Genomic DNA, 18,631 nt, shown 5'->3' with positions numbered 1-18,631 from the left:
TAAAAAGGTTGTAGAAAATTCAATTTTAAAGACAAAGGAAGAGAAAACTTGGATATACTTTTATTCTAATTTTATTCAACTTTATAAAACTGCTTCTTTCCTCGTGCCTGCCAAAAGCCCCAGCTGATAAAATTCTACAATCATACAGATATAAAACATGGACAATTTCACACCAAATTATGTAACTTGGAAAAAGTACAAACAACAAAGAACTATCTTTGAACTAAAAGTGTCTGCTGAGCTTACCTATAACCAGGACTTTACATTTTACTGAGATTTCCTGAGTCCTAATCATAGTTGCAATTTAGCTCCCTGTTAATCAAAGAGATTGTTCCCACTTTCCAAAGTATTTTGGGTCAAGGCAGTCATCAACTATCAGACAAGTGAAATAGTTCATGAGAACGAAGTGGTATATTTTTAAAACATCTTTGGAATTCATATGTATACAGTTTATTTTTTTTTGTCTGTTTGATCTTTTCCCCCTCTATTTTCTTCTTTCTTCTCTCCTTACCTGTATTAGACCCGGCACAATCTCTGGTAAAAGCTGAGTAAGGGTTTCTTTAGATACTCTTTCTATAACTTTTGTCTGCATTTTGATTGCAGCCAGATTAATGGGGTAATCTGCAGTTTGGATAATTGGACAGAGAACTTTGATGCACTGATCTGGGCTAATGGAAGTGGCTAGCATGGAAGCAGCTTCTTCAGCAGATCTCACCACCTGTTGAAGGAAAAAGACACAGAAAAGTGATTTATACAAGTGTCTTAGTCTGTGGTCCATTTTCTGGCAGTAATGGTCTTGAGCAAAAAACAATTCCTATCAAAACCTCTGCAATATTATAGAAACATGTGAAGAGACCAGCTGTTGGACATTATTTCTTAAAAACACAATTCTTCCCAATATTCTGTGGTTACTATGCCTTTAATAATACACATCAGTTTTCCAAACCTGTGTGTTTAATAGGATCTGTAATTTCTGCATTCTGCATACCCTCCAACTATGTATTGAAATATCACCACCTTTGTAAATATATAATTTTTTGTGATGTCATTTGTTATTGCTTGTTAGGTCAATGATCACCGATAAAACATGTTTTCATGTTCATTTGAAAGGTGTGTTTGATGACATGGGTAGATTGCTAACTGTACAAGCCAATCTAGCTGTTTTTATTCTCCTATAATTTTGAAAGAAACTATGACAAGACAGTGCTTTAATCCTGAAGAATATGTAGAACAAGCAGAACAAGAATAATTAGGTAGGACTTCAAAATGTACACAAGCTCAAATCACAAAAAGGGCATCACAGACAAAATTAACATCTGATCTCTACATTAGTGCTGTGGGGGTATCTGCCATCTAACAAGGGAAACCACTGTACAAAATGAGTGGTTGTACACCAGTGATGTACAAAAACCTCCAGAACTTTCTCTCCATCCTGGTCCCCTTTACTCTCTCATTCCTAACACACAAAACGATGAGAAAAAAAAAGGCCACAGTAACAGAGACAGAACGATGGGGAAATGACACTGCAATAAATATAGTGCATGAAACAAATCTAGAGAGCAAAGGGAAAAGAGAAATGAGTATCAAATGAGTGATAAAGTCATGGGATGGGAGGAATAAAAGTTGACTTAAAAACCTGAAACTCCACAGTAAATTGCACAAAGTGCCCTTGCATGAGGAAGAAGTACTCATTTAGTAATAAACATGGATTCTGTCTGCAGCATCAGTGACACTCATGTCAGAAGTTGAATATTGGGTTTGTTACTGTATCTGTGTTTCCTATTGTTACATGCACTGTCCTTTATTGTGTATGCAGGCATAACTAGTAACTCTGAGCAAGGTTACATTTACCCTTCTCCTGAACCCCTTCACTATTTCTGCCACAAGCACCGCCCCCACTGACAATTCCCATGCATTATCCCTTAACACCATTCAAAGCAATGCTCTCAAATGGAGCAGAATGGAAAAGGCTGACCATTTCTTGTCTTCTTTAGTCTCATCTCTCAACCATAAATCTCACTGAAATCCAAAAGCTTTTTTTATATCTCTAGGACACCTATATTTGGCTTAAGATGTCAAACAAGGAAAAAGCACCTTTTAGTTACTCCTTGAAGAGTTATAGTGACACACTTGGTTACGCTGTTGTGTGGGATGGCACCCAAAACAATTGTTATTAGAGATGATATTAACCATTCAAGAGCTTTTAGAACTGCAGGGGTTTTTTTTCTTGCATATTCATGTTAACTAATAACATCATTGTCATGAAACATGTAATAATATGCTTGTTATTAAAAAAATTTCTTCCTCAGTAAGGACTGATTATTTCACATTTTCAGGACAGCTCTTTCATTTTGTAATAATTTGTCATAACCTTAAACAAATAAAGTTACTGGTTACTGACCTCCTTATGAGGATCCTTATGCGCTTCTAATGTCTTCATGATTGTGAGCTCTGCATAATTCTTAAACCTTGCTGGCTGGTTTCTTAGAATTTCTCTTAGAACTTTCAGTGCCAAAGCTCTAATTGCATGCTAAAGATTCAATATTAAAATAAATGAGTTATGCATCTTTAAACAGGCATATGCTTTTAACATTTGTTCAGCTGCTGAAGAAGTCTTTAATAATGGAAAAATATCAGATTATGCTTTCCACACATATGCAGTCTGAATCCAGTGTTAACAAATAAAAGTCGGAAAAAAACCCTCTTCAATCTCTCTTTTAGCAGAAAATTCAGGTGAAATATCATAAACATACTGCTAAACTAATCTGACTTATCTAGTTGACTTATCTGTCAGAAGTTAAGTTGCAAACACAAGGGCTGATAAAACCATCATGCAAATACATTTGTTATATTTTCTTTTTACAATTATTTTAAAAATCAAACATAAGTACTAGTGTCTTTTTGATGCTGAATAATTTCAGAAACATGGGCTTTGTACAGAACTATTGCATGGAATTCAGTCTCCTCACAAGGACTATTACTGTATTTTTAGAAAAAAAAAATTAAATGCTTTGCTACACATGATGTTTTGAAATTCTAGATTCATTCAGGGTCTGTAAACAGGTAAGCTTTGAATCTCAGTGCAGAAATGTTTTGTTCAATGTACCATGTCAGAACCCACAAACAGGAATCCTGGAGAAGTTAAGTATGCCCTTTTCACCATCAGAGCAATCAGACTTCATGGCATTTTTGTATTTCCATAGTCTTTTTGTTTTTCCACCACTAACTAGATTTGTGCCCTTTCTGCAACTCATACAAATGTCAAAGGTACTGAAAGGAAGCCATGCACTTTATTAACATTCTCAACTGGATGTTTCTGAATTTACCTCTTTATCTCCAAGCGTTTCAAGCAGCAGAAGTAGTATTGTTTTGAAGTGCTCATCCCAAACACCAAAAGACTCTTCCTGAGTCAACTTCATGAGCTCATACAGGGCAGCCTTTCTTTCTTCAACTCTTTCATTATGGTTTGATAACTCTTTCAGTAGCTCTGCAACCAGATCAGAATGGTCCATGGGAGGCTCTGTCAAAAAGGAATGTGCAAATACAATTACTGCAAATAAATACTAGTGCCTGTTGTACAACTAAAGGATACTTCCTAGTATGACTTGCTCGCTTTTGAGCATGCTTTTGGTTTTTTCCCCACATTTGTCTTCAAGAATTGCAGTTTGGCTACGACATTTTCAGTGCAGCTAATACTGGTGAACAAGCTTACAATCCCCTTCAAACCCCTACAATGAGATAGCAAAATCCCCCTTGCAGGCTAGGCTAGTCTACTGCAGGAGTTTTTAGGCTGGCAGTACCCACTAAGTACTCTGCATCCTTTTAAATTTGATCTATACATGAAGGGCTATCTTTCCCATATAACCCCTCCATTCAAGATGAAAAATTTCCTCTGTTAGTATTACAGAATTGTTTGGACTTTCGCAAGCCATGATTCCACAACAACAGCTAGGTTGGTAACACAAACAGGCAGGAAAAAAAAAGTACAACAATGGTTCTTGGTACAAAAGAACTGAAATAAAGGCAAATCAGGGCTATTAGGCCCATCGATCCCAAAAACGATTCATTGAGAGATGGCTCAGGATTTTACTTTTGATTAGAGAGGATTCCATGATAACGAAAAAACATTAGTAACACAACTTATATTTGTAAACAGTGGACTGCAAACAAAATGAACTGCAGTCAAGAAACTTAAAAATGGTCTTAATGAAAACTCAAGTATCAACTTAGTACCTTCATTCTGTCATCGAGACCCATTTAACCTTTAAGAAAGGCAAGTATACAGATTCCATCTTGGCACTGAAACTTTTGGATAAATTAACAGAAACATGCCTTTTCCTAAGGCAAAAATTTGGAAGTTCTGGCATATAATGCAAATGCATTGCACTTTTCCTGAAATCACTTTATGTATTAACTAACACATGAAATACATCTTCCATAACAAATTAACTATATAATACACTGAGAAACCACAGCCCTTGAACATCCTGTATTACTGTATTCAGTACTGTACAAAGCACTTGTACAAAGGAAACTGTAAAAGCTGAATACCACAGAATTAAGTATCTTAATATCACACATCAGCTACTGTAAAAATCATGCTGTTTTAAACCCCAGATTCCTATTTGCATTCTGTCTTGCATGAATAAACAGGAGCACCAGCACCTGAAAGCAAACTATAAACACTTCTGCTGCCCGTGTATTAATGGATAATTAATGTTTGACTAAGGGGCAGACTGAAACTACATTAGGTGAGTTATTATTTAAAGCAGATGAGCAGAATGGACAATCATTTTTATGGAAGCAAGAGCATTACTTTTGCTGGCAGCACTATTACACTTGTTCTACCAAACTGTAAGGATAATAGGTATAGCAAATCCTATTTCAGGGAATGCATATCGACACTTCATTAGCAAAACTACTCATATCTGTTTAAATAAAGTATTTTCATTGTGGTGTTGTCTTAAATGTATGGATGGAGGGGTTAAAGAGAGGGGAAGGTAATAGCCATGTCCATGCAGGAATGAGGGCAGGAAAGAAGCTCTAGTATTGGACTACATAACTGAAAAACATGAAGATAACCAAGAGGGACATGCTTTTTTAGCTTGCCTTCTCTATTCCTTTGTATGACTTAGCACCCAGTACTTCATTTCCAAACATTCTCCAGATAAGAATGGAGAAGCATAAAAGAAGTCATGTTCAAAGGCTACTCTCAAAATTTCTTTTTCAGAAAGGAAACAAAACACAAATTAAGAGGAGCAGATGCAATTCCTTCATTTGAATGAATTAAAATATGCATTAGAGATAAATAATTGATGAAGAACAGCTCCTCTCAAACAAGTTCCTCTCAAATAATACCCTTTTGACAGGATAAACAATGTGGGGGTTAAAAGGGAGGATGTAGAAATGTCCTGAATTTAGGAGAGATTTTCCTACTGCCACTCACAGGATCTCAATATAAAAGTTATGCAAACATGATGGCCAAAAAAGCAAACAAAGCAAGTGCAAAACTTGATGAATCACTTGCAAGGTGACTGGATTATAAATGGCTTTCTATTAATCCAGGAGGATATGAGTGATGTCCTTGCTTGGATGTGTGCAGAGCCTGGTTCTGTTGGATGCCTTTGTTAGTGCTATCAAAGGAATGTGGAGCCAACTTAGAACATGTGTAGACGACATCACTTTAGGAACAATCACAAACATTCTGGAGAACAGGGTAAGAACTGAAAATTATCAAAGGAATGGTCTGAAAGAAAAAAGATGCCAAGTGTAAGGCAAGACAGAGAAGCAGGAATCTTAAGCCCATATACAAACTGGGAGGTAAAAAGGAAGATGTTTGTAAAGTGCAATCCATGGAAGTAAGCTGAAATAAATAAGCTTCTTTGGAGAAGAACACTTTTCCAAACAGCAGCTGTGAACTGCTTTTAAGGAGTCTGGAAGTGACTTAGAGAGCCACATTTCTGTATGCTTCAGATAAAGAGCATTTCCCTTGGGGGGAAGAAAACCAAAGTGCAAGTGGTTGGAAGATTTAGGCTTTTATTCTGAAAACCTTTTTACTCTAAGAGAGGCAAAATACTCAAATGTGAGTCATGTGAGGCACACTGCAGCATCTCCTCCACCGAAAATTTTCAACTGCCAGACAAACCATTTGTGGAATACACATTCCTGCCCCAGTGCTGTTGACAGGACTGTATGAGCAGCTAAGGTTTTCCCATCTAGCCTTGTATTTTCACATCCTTCTGTCAGTAATGCATGACAGAATAGCTAGGAATCCAGTACTAACATAATTCTGTGTCAAGAACAAGCAGCAATTCTGTGGAGATTCCAAGTCAAATGAGCCCTTCAAGTTTATGGGGAAAGCATGTAACTTGGAACAGAGGAGTTGTAGGCACAAGGTATTTTGCCAAGTGTATCTTTTCTCTTGCAGACTTCTTGTAAATAGTCCCAGATGAAATTCTAAAAGTAACATGCAAATGACAGAATGTGCAGGATGTTAAGGGTGAACAACACAGGGATGAAAGCAAGTACTTCATCAAGATCCATTAAAGAGCAGACCTAAATAATGCATTGCACTACTCTTCCAACCAGGACAAACCAATACTGGATAGGGATGCTTCATTCCAGCCAGTCACGAGCTGTTACAAAAGTGGATCATGCTGGCATAGCACATACTGCATCTGGTTTAATGCAATACCCAAAAATAAGTTGTCAGAAGTTAGAAGAAGGCTTCTCCCATGTAAAACAAGATCCCTAAATATAGAATCTCAAACATAACCTGGTTCTGTATGTGGATGGCAAAACTATTTAACTATTAATATGTAGATTACAAGATTTGTGAAACTGCTTTTCCCTCCATCTTTTTCAAAATATTTCACTACACTATATGCTTCTTAATGAAATGTCAAAAAAACCAAAGAAAAATGCACCATACTTGGATTTGGTTTTGATTTAATGCAAACTTAAATCCAACTTATAGAACAGGTGAATAAAACACCATGTCAAAAAATAATTCAGTAATTTCAACAGTTTCTGTAGCACATCTTTTGCAGAATGACAAAGGCAAAAACAGGTAGAAAGGAGATGATTTGTTTGTCCCTTGCTATAAATAAAGTGTTTACTTAAAAACTTAATCTATAGCTGAACAACAGTGAATACCAGATTATGAGAACCACTGACTATTTATCAAACAATTTATAATTTATTTATTAAAATAATGATAGTAGTGGTACTTTGGAACCTTCTTAACATACAGATATAAAAAATTACCCAGAGATATAAGGAGAAATATCCCAAAGAAGATCTGGAAGCCTACAAAACAGCAACCCATATTCCTAGATTTACATAGGCTAGATGAACCACCTTCTGGCTAAAAAACTGGTTTGTTTTGTTTCATTTAAAAAGAATGTTTAGTCAATAGAAAATGCCAATGTCATGTTTCAAATACAAACATATTACTAACAAAATACTTAATCTTTTACCCAATTCCCCAACTGGTTTGATCCAGTTTTACTTCCTTGTTGTAAATCCTTTCTCCACCCTCCCGCTCTGAATTTCAATTATAAAACAATCTGATAAGTGAATTTAAACTGGCAATACTGATACAGCATGTGCTACCAGAAGTATACAACACAGTTCAGCATTTCTTTAATTTTCACCCTTAGTCTCTAAAAATACCAAGTAATTCAAGAATGTAACTCGAAAGCAATAACTGAAAAATAAACTAATTCAAAATATAGCATTTTTAAAAACCTCTCAAAGAAGTGATACATACATTCCTAATAATAACTTAGAAACTGAACTCCAAGGTAGAAAATCTCATAATTTTTCTTCTAGCAGAGAATGTAATCTGAATCTTACCATCAGGAAACTGCTCTGCATCATCATCAAACATGGCTTCTTTCAAAGCAGATTTATTAAATGGGCTGATGCCATCAGAATAATTGTAAGGGTTGTAATCCCGTGAGCGTGGCGAGGAGTGGGGAGGCATGGTGTTGAGTAATGACGTTTTGTTATCCAGAGCTGTCCGACCTGAATCGCCCACACCACCTCCCGCTCGCATGTCCACTATGCCAGAAGCACTGCAAATCTGCAGGAGAGGAAGTATCACAGGAGTACGTGAAATACACTCCTACACCTTTCAATTAATTACAGCACTAATTCATTTATGTAGCAAAAACTTAACAAATTTCAAAATGCTTAGAATTTTCCAAGTAGCCTTCAAACAAGAAGTCTTAGTTTCCTAAACTTTGCTTTCCTTAAAAAAAAAAACAAACAAAAATAGAAACAAAAAAGGGAAAGTGTACAATGTCAAAAAAAACCCAAAAAACCAAACCAGAAACAGTTGTATTTTATTTTACAAGTCTGATGCAAAATAATTAAAAACATGTTTAGACATATTCATATGTGGCAAGTTCAACAAATCTTAAACCCAAAGTTCCATAGAAACAGAATTCTTAAATATTGCATGTAGCACTCAACAGCCCACAGGTTTTGTACACAATAAAATAAAACTAAACAAGCAGAAAACCATATATTAGGGTGGAAACTTTTCAAAAGCTTTACTCCGGCTGTTTTGAAAGATCACTGGTTTTTAAACTGTTAACATGTTAAACAGAGTGCCACTTAAAATCAGCATTTATATTTTCAAAATGTGGTTCAAGACCAGGAACATTATTTTTCTAAAGCTCCAAAGTAATTCAGGAGAAATTTCCAACTTAAGAAGAATATAAACTTCCTGAAACAGATGCTCTCCCATCTGTAATCAATCAGACACTGGCTGTGTTTGCTGATACCAACATGGCATGAGTTTAAATACTCACTGTATCGCCATCATCCTTTTTAGCATCTCGTTTTACAGGCTCATTCATATCTTCCTGACTACGAAAACTGAAATTCTGAATGGCTTCAGTGACTCCACGAAGAGAGCTGTAAATATCTTCAGAATTCATGTTTTCAGTGTCATAGTCAAATGCACTGTGGGCCATGGAGAAGGACAGAGGAATTAAGACAGATTTATTTTGTGATTCTTTTGTGTATTTTTAAGTCACATTAGCAGGTAACTACAGAGACTCAGGAAATATTACTACAGTTATTACTTTTCTTGAAATACATTAAGAAAGTTGTCTCTTCACAATACAAAACTGTGTTAAGGTATGCCTCAGTAAGTATATTACCACTGACACTGGAAGTAGCTAAGAGAAAAGCTACATTAGGTACCAGCACCTGCCTGAAGAACCAGATTTCTTTTGCTCTATTTTACTCTGCTGAATGTGAAACAACTGAAATTTTTATACCATCCTCAAATTCTAAAAAAAATCCTAAAGTAAGGAGTGCTGATAAAACTCAACAACAACTTGACTGCTAAAAGCTAAATTATAAAGTCTACTTCGCTGACAACATCATTACTATAAAAAACATTTGTAACCTATTACTTCTTTAGTCTCCCTAATCTTGACCCAATGATGTTGGTTTTAGCTGGAATAGACTTTACTTTTCTCATAGTAGCTGGTATGGGGCTATGCTTTGGATTTGTGCTGGAAACAGGGTTGTTAAGATAGGGGTGATGCTCCCACTGGAAGTAATGAATTCCTTGTCTGTCTTACTTGCACATGCAGCTTGTGCTTTACCTAATTAATTGTCTTTATCTAAGTTTTCTCTCTGTTATATTCTGATTGTCCCCCTTATCCTACCATAGGGATATTGAGTGGCTGTGTGATGCTTAGTTGTCAGCTGAGGTTAAACCATGACATCAGATGACATATTCTAACACTTGTTAGAGAAGCACACTTTGGCTCATTCTCTTGCTAATCCATTTGCATTCCAAGATGAACAGCCCTTTCCCACCTCAGGCCAGCATGTCATACCCTTCAGGGAGGCTGAGCAGTTCACTGTCATTCTCTGGAGGAAGGGGGATTATTTCTGGGCATCTGCCATTTTCTGCAAAATTTTGCCCATTCTTTCATTGTTGGAGTTACATTTTTGGTCAATGTGTTGTAAGCCCTTAGATGTGGAAATGTAACACCACCAGCCTGCATTACCTTGGTGACAAAGTATTCTGTGATGTATTGGTTGGGGAAGTGAGAGGACTTGACCAGCTTGCTGGAGAGCGTGGAGTAGGTCTTGTTAAAGGACTTCCCATTGATCCCTGGAGGAGGAGAGGTGAGAAAAGATATTCTAGTAGGACTAAAGGCTTCCCTTTTAACTTATTATATTTATTTTCTGGTGCCCAGAAACATTTAAAGACCTTCAAGTAAATTCCTGGACTGTCCAACCCATTACCAGTAAGTCCAATCCTGTGTAACTTCGAAATTAGAACTTTGAAATTGAATTAGTACAAGATAAATTACTTTTGGGAAGCATATTCAAACCCATTAAGTCACTTGGAAACAACACAGACTTAGAAACTGTAACTCTAGAGGAAAAAGTAAGGCATTCCATGAAGGGCTACTAAGATAGGTTTCTATGTGGTGACTTCAGAAAGAACAATAATAGAAGTGTGGATACCTGACCACTGTTGCCTGTATTCCGGAGATGATTATGGAGAAGCTTTGTGGCTCCATCCTGAAATGTTTTTGGTAAAGCACCCAATAGCATTGTAAACTCTGGAGTGTTGAGTTCAAAAAGGGAAATCAGCACTGACTGGGCAGCCTACAAAAAGAAAACACAAACTGAAGACATTAATTAGAGTTTCAAAGTAATTTTATCAGCAAAAGATGCTGTAATGAGTGGTAATCACAAAATGCAACTTAAGTCTTGATCAAGCTTGAATAAAGACATTAACAGATGTGAACAAAAACAGTTCATATTTGCTGGTAAGCCAGAAGTTCTGATTTTGGTAAATTCAGGCACACAATTATCTTTGTAACAAGTAGTCTTTCAGAAATGTGCTTTTCAACCCCCCTAGCCCCACAGCACTAACTCAGAAAAAAAAACCAAAACAACAACAACAAAAAAAACCGGAAGAATTTGCAAAATGGCTTTAAGAGTTTGGGAAGCTGAAAAATTTTAGAGAGCAAAATGAAAAACACCAGGCAGAAGCAAGCATGTGATCCTTTCTACTGAGTTCTGCAAGTGGTAATTACAGATGCTAACTCACTGGCTTGAAAAGGACCAGTTAGCACTGTAGAAATTAAACCCAACCAAACAAGATACCCTAATCTGGAATGGGACAGTAGTGATCACAGCACCTGATACTCCTTGTAACTTACCCTACAGCCAAGCTAGTTAACCTTGCCTCTGCTTCTTTTAACCTTTCTAGAAGTTAGGCCAATATAATGGGCAATGAAATTTAGCTGACTACATATTCTGAAGATGAAAACTGTGGAGTAATTTGTACTAGATGTCACCTCCCATACTCTCAATTTAATCAGTTCATATTTACCATCACCTTTTTCCTAAAGCATGTTTTACATATGTTGGGGGATTTTTTTTACCTCAATAAAAAAAATGAGCTACCTCTACTGACAAAGCAACACAGTAAATTACACAATAGTTTGATTCCCTTTAATACAGGAACCACTGATTGAATGACTTCAGTAATGTTTGTACAGTTTGAGGAAGATTCAACAGATAGTGTAACAAATCTGACAACAGAGTAATTAAACCAACAAGTGCAAAGAAGAACTGGAGAAGTTCTCCAGAATTACTTCTTTGCAGCAAAAGACTGTGGTTGTGAGATTAACTAACTATATGTAGTTTATACAGCTCACCATCAAGGTCTGCCAAGCACTGGAGAGAACCAGTGCCTCATGCTAGACAGAATGATAGGCAGCTTGCTTAACCACCAACACAATCCAAGCAGGTAGTTTAGAAAATTCTTTTAGACATTTATTTCCCTCCTTTTGCTTCCAGAGCAATGAACTGTAGCCTTTTTTAATTAAAAGTGGAAAGTCAAGGTATAACCACACATACCTGCACACAGTATTACGTTTAACAACAAAAATCCTAGAATGTCAGATCACCACAAATTGTGTTTGCATACTCATGACTGGTTGTTTTCTCTAACTTTAATTTCCTTCTCCCTTTGATAGCCTTCACTCCAAGTGATCACCCTGAATGTCCTCTGCAATCTGTCTAATGTTTCTGTTGTCCTTGTCCTTTTTAATGGTCAGCCTTTTTATCAAAATTGACACAAAGCAAAACCATGACAAATCCAGCAGCTGGGCAGAGGTTTTGGGAATCACTGCATTCATTTTTCTGTCTGGTTAGCCAGTCTCATTCCTAAATACTGTGTCTATTTAAGCTGCTATTAAGAGAACACAATAGGCAGTCCAGGATTTTATCAGGATACAAACCAATACCATCAAGTCTGCCCAAAATGAAGCTCTGCCTGAAGTATGAAAATTGATACTGACTTGCAGGTGGTTTTCATTGCAATTATCCATTTTCTCTTGTTCTTCTTTGCCAAAGTAACCCTGCATTTTAGAGTATTTGGAGGTTTTTATTCTAACCAGCATAAGTTCTCTTCTGAGATTAAAATTCAGTTACATAGAGATAATCTTTAGAAGAGTGAAATAAGGATTAGAATTATTTCTTTGGTTTTGCTCTCTTCTTAGAAGATTTCTAAGAAAAGATTCAAACTCCTTTCAGAAGCATTCTAATCTCAGATGAAATACAAGTTCTGAAACACAATTTTACCTTCCAGAAAGAAGTCTCATGTCACTGAACTACACTAAGAATGCCCAATTTCAGACTAATAAATTAGGGTTTTTCATAATACTTAGCACTGGAACTGTTTTTGCTAAGGAAAAAAAAAAAAAAAAACAAGCCCACGGATTACACAGAAATTACTTAGAAAAAACTTTTAATTTAAAGAAATCACACTAAGTGCTATAAAACTCGTTAAACTAAATACAATTAAAGAGCCTGTGATAGCAGGTTGAGAAGACTGTTAAGAGAATTAAGCATTTTAGAATATCAGAATAACTCTTTTGACTTCTTATTGGCAAAATTTTATTCTCAAGAGTTAAAGAATTTTTGCAGTTAGTTGCCTCAAAGAGCTGTATTATGGAAAGAAAAAATAAAATTCAAAAACTTGCATAATTAAGGTGTTCCAGATGATTAAACTCACTGGCAATTCTTTCCATGATTCAGTTACTTATTGACATAAAAATGCTTATTAGAGTTATGAACCATCAGATAAGACGGCTTGCCACGTGTCTTAGTACTAAAACTTCACTGATTTAGAAGATAGTGCTGCTCCAATTCCCCTCCTGTTTTATGATCTTTTATATGTTACTAGAACATGATACCCAGGCAAGCAAAGTCCATTGGGTGTAATCTATTACTATTTTCTCAAACTCATTAAGTTATGCAGGAAGCCAATGACTAAAACATTACCTCCAATATATAAAAACTTTCTGGTGTTTTTTTATTATGTATTACAAACATTCTAGATACCAAGAAGTCTTGCAAGTTATTTTTGTTTTCTTCACATTACATTTTGTAAGACAGCTCCTACTATACTCTCCTACATCCCTCCTAAACAAAGGAAGTTGCCCTTTCCAGAAAAGATGAAGCTGCCAAAATGCAAACTTAATTGAAAGTAGCAAAACAAATCTCAACAAATAAATTGCTGCAGCTTTTCAAACTGCAGAAACAGATAGAAAAAGACAGAGATGAGTTAGTTTTTTTTGTCACAGACACTTGCACTGAGGAATCATAAAAGATACATTTTTGTAGTGTTAACATGCTGGAAATGGCAGCTACATAGTACGACCTGTAACCATCAGACCAACAAAACTGCAAATACATTTAAAAGATTTCTTGCCTTCTACAAATTGAAGTACTGTTTAGAAACCTTTTCCGAAGAATGCACTAGTACGTTACTTACAGTTACTTAGTATCCCTCCTATATCTTTGTAGCTCACAAATGTTAATTTTCACTTCGCATCATTATGTGGAAAAGGGAGGTTTGCACTGGAAGTGCAGCATTACAAGAATAAGCCTATGATACTACCATATCAAAGCACAAACTTTCTTTGTGCAAGGCTCAACAGCTATCTACCTATCTGTTGTTAAAAAAAAAGGACTCTGGAAAATCCAACAGAGATTAGACTGAGATTGCTATCAAATTTGCCTACTCACTCCTGTCACAAATGTGCTATTTCGTATCACAGGGGGTAGTCTCTGAAGTAATATTGAAACTCTACAAAAAATGGCCACTAAAGAGATTTTAGTACTAGATAGTACTTGCAATGAAGAATGATAAATTAAGAACAGAATCTCAACATATTAATGTATATAAAAACACAACTGTAATGGCGAGTTTCAAGACATTAATTTAAAATTTCTACTTAAATATTCTTAATTAACTGGAATATTTTACAATTCTAAGGACACATAAACAAACATACCTTCCTAACATCTGAGCTTTTAGGTTCTGTGGTCCAGGTGATGATTCGAGACACTGCTAGCCTAGTTTCACTTGAATTTACAAAATCTCCTGGATCCATCTGCTGCGCAAGAGTTTCTATGTATTTTAGAATTGCAACTTTGACCTGCAAAGAGAAACAGAGTCAGGTAGACAATAAAAATGGTGTGCTGCAAGAACAACTGAGCTCACAGAGTAGTGTTCATTTCCTAAAATAAAGATTTTTTTTTTCCAATTAAACTACATGTTTTCAGCAATATATAATTTTTTGCAATAAAACAGTTTCCAAATGGATTTAGCATTTAAAGAAGGAAGTTATTCCACAGAAATTCAAATACTCATAGAAAGCTTACATTTCACTGCTAGCAAGTAAAGACAAATCATTGCATATGCAGAAGCTTATAATTAAAAAAAAAAAGAAGAAAAGATTCATTCAGAATTATTAAGGAAGTTTTTCAAGTACTAAAATGAAAAATGAACATCATCTGATGAACCAATGATCACATCTTACTAGCTCCTACCAACTAATTAGCACTCAGTGCTTTTTCATAAAACATCAGGTTAAGCAGTCACAGTCTGCAGAAATAAGCCAGAGGCTTCCCATTAAATACTAAAAATATATGGAATTGAATTTCTAGGAAAGACTTAAGATGGGTCACATGCACACTTTGTTTGAATATATTTACGTGATAGAGATGTGGATTTCCCAGGAGGACAGAAAACCGCTTGTACTCTCTCATTTATCTGATCATTCTCTTACAAACTTGCTTACTCCTCATGCAGAATCCCTGTTTTGTACATCCCAGACTGCAGCCTCTCTCTGGTTTCTCCAATACTGCACCACTGCACAGTTTTGGGCAAAGGGCTATTACGCCTGCATACGTCTAAAGTATTTACTTCCTCAGCTCCTACTGCCTCAGAAATTTGTCACCCAATCTGTCAATGAAAGTTGTGGACATTTGTTTAGACCATCTATCAGATTTAGCTGCTTTTATTTTCACTAGTAATTATAGTGAACCAAAAATACCTACCAGGAGGGAGAGACCTATGTCCATCATAACCAGAGAGAAAAAGAATTCTGGGTGTATTTCTGGTTGTTTATGGTTTGTAGTACAACTGTTCTGAGCAAAGCTATTTAGAAATTTCTCTTGTTCATGAAACTTGCAAGCTATTAAAAACTCAAGAAACACTGGCACACATATGAGGATTAATAATGAATACTTCATTTTCAAAGCAGCTGTTAAAGCTCAACTTCTCTGAAGTTATACCAAGAAGTAACTGAAGGCTTTCACCTTATATAGATCAATATCCACAAATGCATACTATTTGCTAGCTATTTTTCAAGGAAAAAAACAAGCCATGAACATCTCTGCAGCAAGAAAACTTTAGGCCACATGACTTTACAAACTCTAAGCAATAGCTTACATTTCTAGATTAGGTAGGGAAATCATTGTAACACCACTACATTTGACTGTTGAAGATTTAAATAAACCTAATGTAAGACTTGAAAATGTTGCTGATAAGGAGTGTAACACTTAGAATACCCAGAGGCATTTCTCCCAGTGAAGAGACTCTGAAGTACTGTATCTGAGAGAGCAGGATTATTTAGTGTTTAAACTGCTTCCTGACGAACTTGCACAGACTTCTGCAAAGATGGAGGCTCTCAGACAGAACAGCACTGAATAGAAGATGAATGGAGGGAGTTCTTACTAACAGAGCTTTTTGCAGTGAGACAGATTCCTAAAGCTAAACTTGACAGCTATTTTGAAAAAAAGCTTTTTTTTACTAATTGCTTTTGAGATAAGAAATTCTGGAAGGGCTACACCTTTCTGGTCAGATACAATGAGCCAGTATTATTACAGATCAAAAACCCCAGGGTGAAGTAAAACTCCGTAAGAGCCGCAAATCTACTTTAGAAGTGTCTTTGCTAATATTTCCAGTAACTACATACAGAGCTGAAATTCAGAAATAAAAAGGCTAACATCTTCAATGATCTATTTCAGTCTTCAACAATCCATTTAATCTTTTTGAGAGAAAAATTTTTGGAATGCAATGAAAGCATCTCCAGAATTCTTACAATGAATATTTGCTGTTAAGTTGAAACCACTCTCTATGAAGTTGTTCAATACTGTCACTTTCAGACTGCCACATCCCAGGCATCTGTCTCTAAGTTACTGAATACTTAGGAGTAATTGCCTGTGCCATTATATAACCAAATGACTAAAATAGACACTAAAGATAAATTTTGGAGGGTTCTCTCATAGTTGCCAATCTGTGTTACTCAGGGGTTTTTAAATTCAGAAATTTTAATATTGACTTAGGTTAAAAAAAATAAATCTTCTGACCAACTGTGGCAAAAACCTTTGTCAACAAATCTGCATTTTCAAAGTAAAGAAGGATTCAGAAACTTGAACTTTGGTCACAATGCTTAAATTAACTCCTCACTGATGCCAAGCTGATATGAAACCCAAGAAAAATGAAGTGATGATTGGAAGTGTATGTCAGGACAATATTCATTCTTTGGAAATTGTACGTTTTGCACCTGCAAAAATAAGCTAAAGAGATTATATCCCATATAGAACATTTGACTCCTAAGCCCATCCAAACATTTGACCAAAACATACACATACATCTGGCACCTCAAAACTCCAAGGAATTCACCACACCTAAGCATAAAATGGCTGCAGAAGTATAGCATATAGAGCACAGTCCACTAAGCTGCATCCTCCACGGATTAGGTCAGTAGAATTCTATCTTCTCTATGCTTGGTCTTCTTACTGCCCAGCTATCCAAATCCACCTCTGTGGCCACTCTAAAAGCTCAAGTTTTATTGTCTGAGACTTAGCTGCTTTTCTAAGTGTAAGAATGACAATGACAGTTCACTCTAAAGGATCACAATTGTTTATTACTATCAAGTGAAAACCAGAGGAAAAACTCATTTGTAGAAGGGAATTGTTACACGGCTCAAATTTCTGAGCTACCTTCCCTCCTTCTATCTGACCATCTTTAGGCATGCTGAAAATCCCTTCTCTGACTTTTGCCTGTCACAGCAAATGCTGTTTCTCACTATTCCTAGAAGAAAAGCAATGAGATAATCATTTATCAAAGAACAAAAGCTCAAGACTTCAAGAATTGGAGTAATCATCTAGGATTATCAATTATTCTGGGGGTTTTGATCACATCAATTATTCAACTGATTCTATCAATTATTCTACCTGGGAGCACCGAAGACGGGATTTAGGCAAAATATTCAGTAATGTGGATATTAAACAAATACTTCTGATCTGTGGGCAATAACTTTACTGTCTGAATCCTGAAGTTGTAGTCACCACACAAAAAGGAAGTAGGGGGCAGGTTCCACTTTCTTCTGGGAAAAAAATCTTACCTTCTCCTCAACAGTTACAAAATTTACTGTCCCAATAATTCATTTGGAATATTCTTGATTTTGCTTCAAACTAACAGGTGCTCTTCTATGGAGATAACTTTTACCGGCATCTTGATTTCAGAATTCTCTCAAAATTATTTTCAGTATGTCTTCCCATCAAGTGTTTTGTATTTCTGAATTCCCTCTAGGCTATTTAGGGAATAATCTTAAGCTTAGTTCCAACTCAGCCTAGTAGGAGTCCATGTCTCATTCCAAATCTACACTCTCAGCTTTGAAATGTGCTTGATACACTTTTAACAGCTACACACTACTGTATGGAAAAACGACTATCTGAACCATCAAATTCACCTTCCTGGGGAGGAAAACCAAGTAAAATAAAACCAATCTCAATTTATTCCAAGGATTCATTTAAACAACAAACTGATTTTTACTACCTCATTTGCTGTCTTCAATAAATGACAGCAGTCCCTTTTTAACACAGCTCTACGAAGCAACAGTGGTCAACGTATCAACTGTCCTCAAAAGCTTAAAAATATAAGTTTTACTGTATTGTAGACAAAAAAGGCATATTCATGTGACTTTAGGTTCAACATAACTCTGGAAAAGTCATACTCTTGTGCAGTATCAAACTGAGTAAAAATATTTCGTGCAGGATAGAGCAGAAGATGCCAGTTATCATATGCTTGTTATTTCCCCATTCTCATCACTTATAAATCTTAGGATTTGATGCATTTCTTCTAAAATCAACACTCTTTGGAACTGCAAATGTACTACAGAACACATTTTTACTTTTCAGATGTGCTGGCAGGTCCATGAACTACAGATTCTTAAGTAAAAATGTGTGTAATTATAAAGCTACACACAGCTTTCAGAGA

At 35.9% G+C, this 18,631-nt stretch overlaps 1 protein-coding gene across 10 annotated transcripts in view; it reads right to left on the bottom strand.

Annotated features, from left to right (window-relative positions):
• The window catches only part of CLASP2 (cytoplasmic linker associated protein 2), a 143,584-nt gene that overhangs the window by 4,880 nt on the left and 120,073 nt on the right, over window positions 1-18,631 (bottom strand). For all 10 annotated transcript variants that reach the window (XM_083862094.1, XM_083862093.1, XM_083862095.1 and 7 more), the window contains 8 exons: window positions 14,355-14,498; window positions 10,504-10,647; window positions 10,038-10,144; window positions 8,820-8,973; window positions 7,858-8,086; window positions 3,327-3,520; window positions 2,402-2,530; window positions 512-718 (listed from right to left, as the gene is read on the bottom strand). In XM_083862094.1, coding sequence (XP_083718220.1) covers window positions 512-718; window positions 2,402-2,530; window positions 3,327-3,520; window positions 7,858-8,086; window positions 8,820-8,973; window positions 10,038-10,144; window positions 10,504-10,647; window positions 14,355-14,498 — 1,308 coding nt within the window. The remainder of the gene's footprint in view (window positions 1-511; window positions 719-2,401; window positions 2,531-3,326; window positions 3,521-7,857; window positions 8,087-8,819; window positions 8,974-10,037; window positions 10,145-10,503; window positions 10,648-14,354; window positions 14,499-18,631) is intronic.

Source organism: Zosterops lateralis (assembly GCF_965231275.1).
Source record: "Zosterops lateralis genome assembly, chromosome: 1".
NCBI classification, from domain to species: Eukaryota; Metazoa; Chordata; class Aves; order Passeriformes; family Zosteropidae; genus Zosterops; species Zosterops lateralis.
This window is presented reverse-complemented; position numbering and strand designations above follow the sequence as displayed.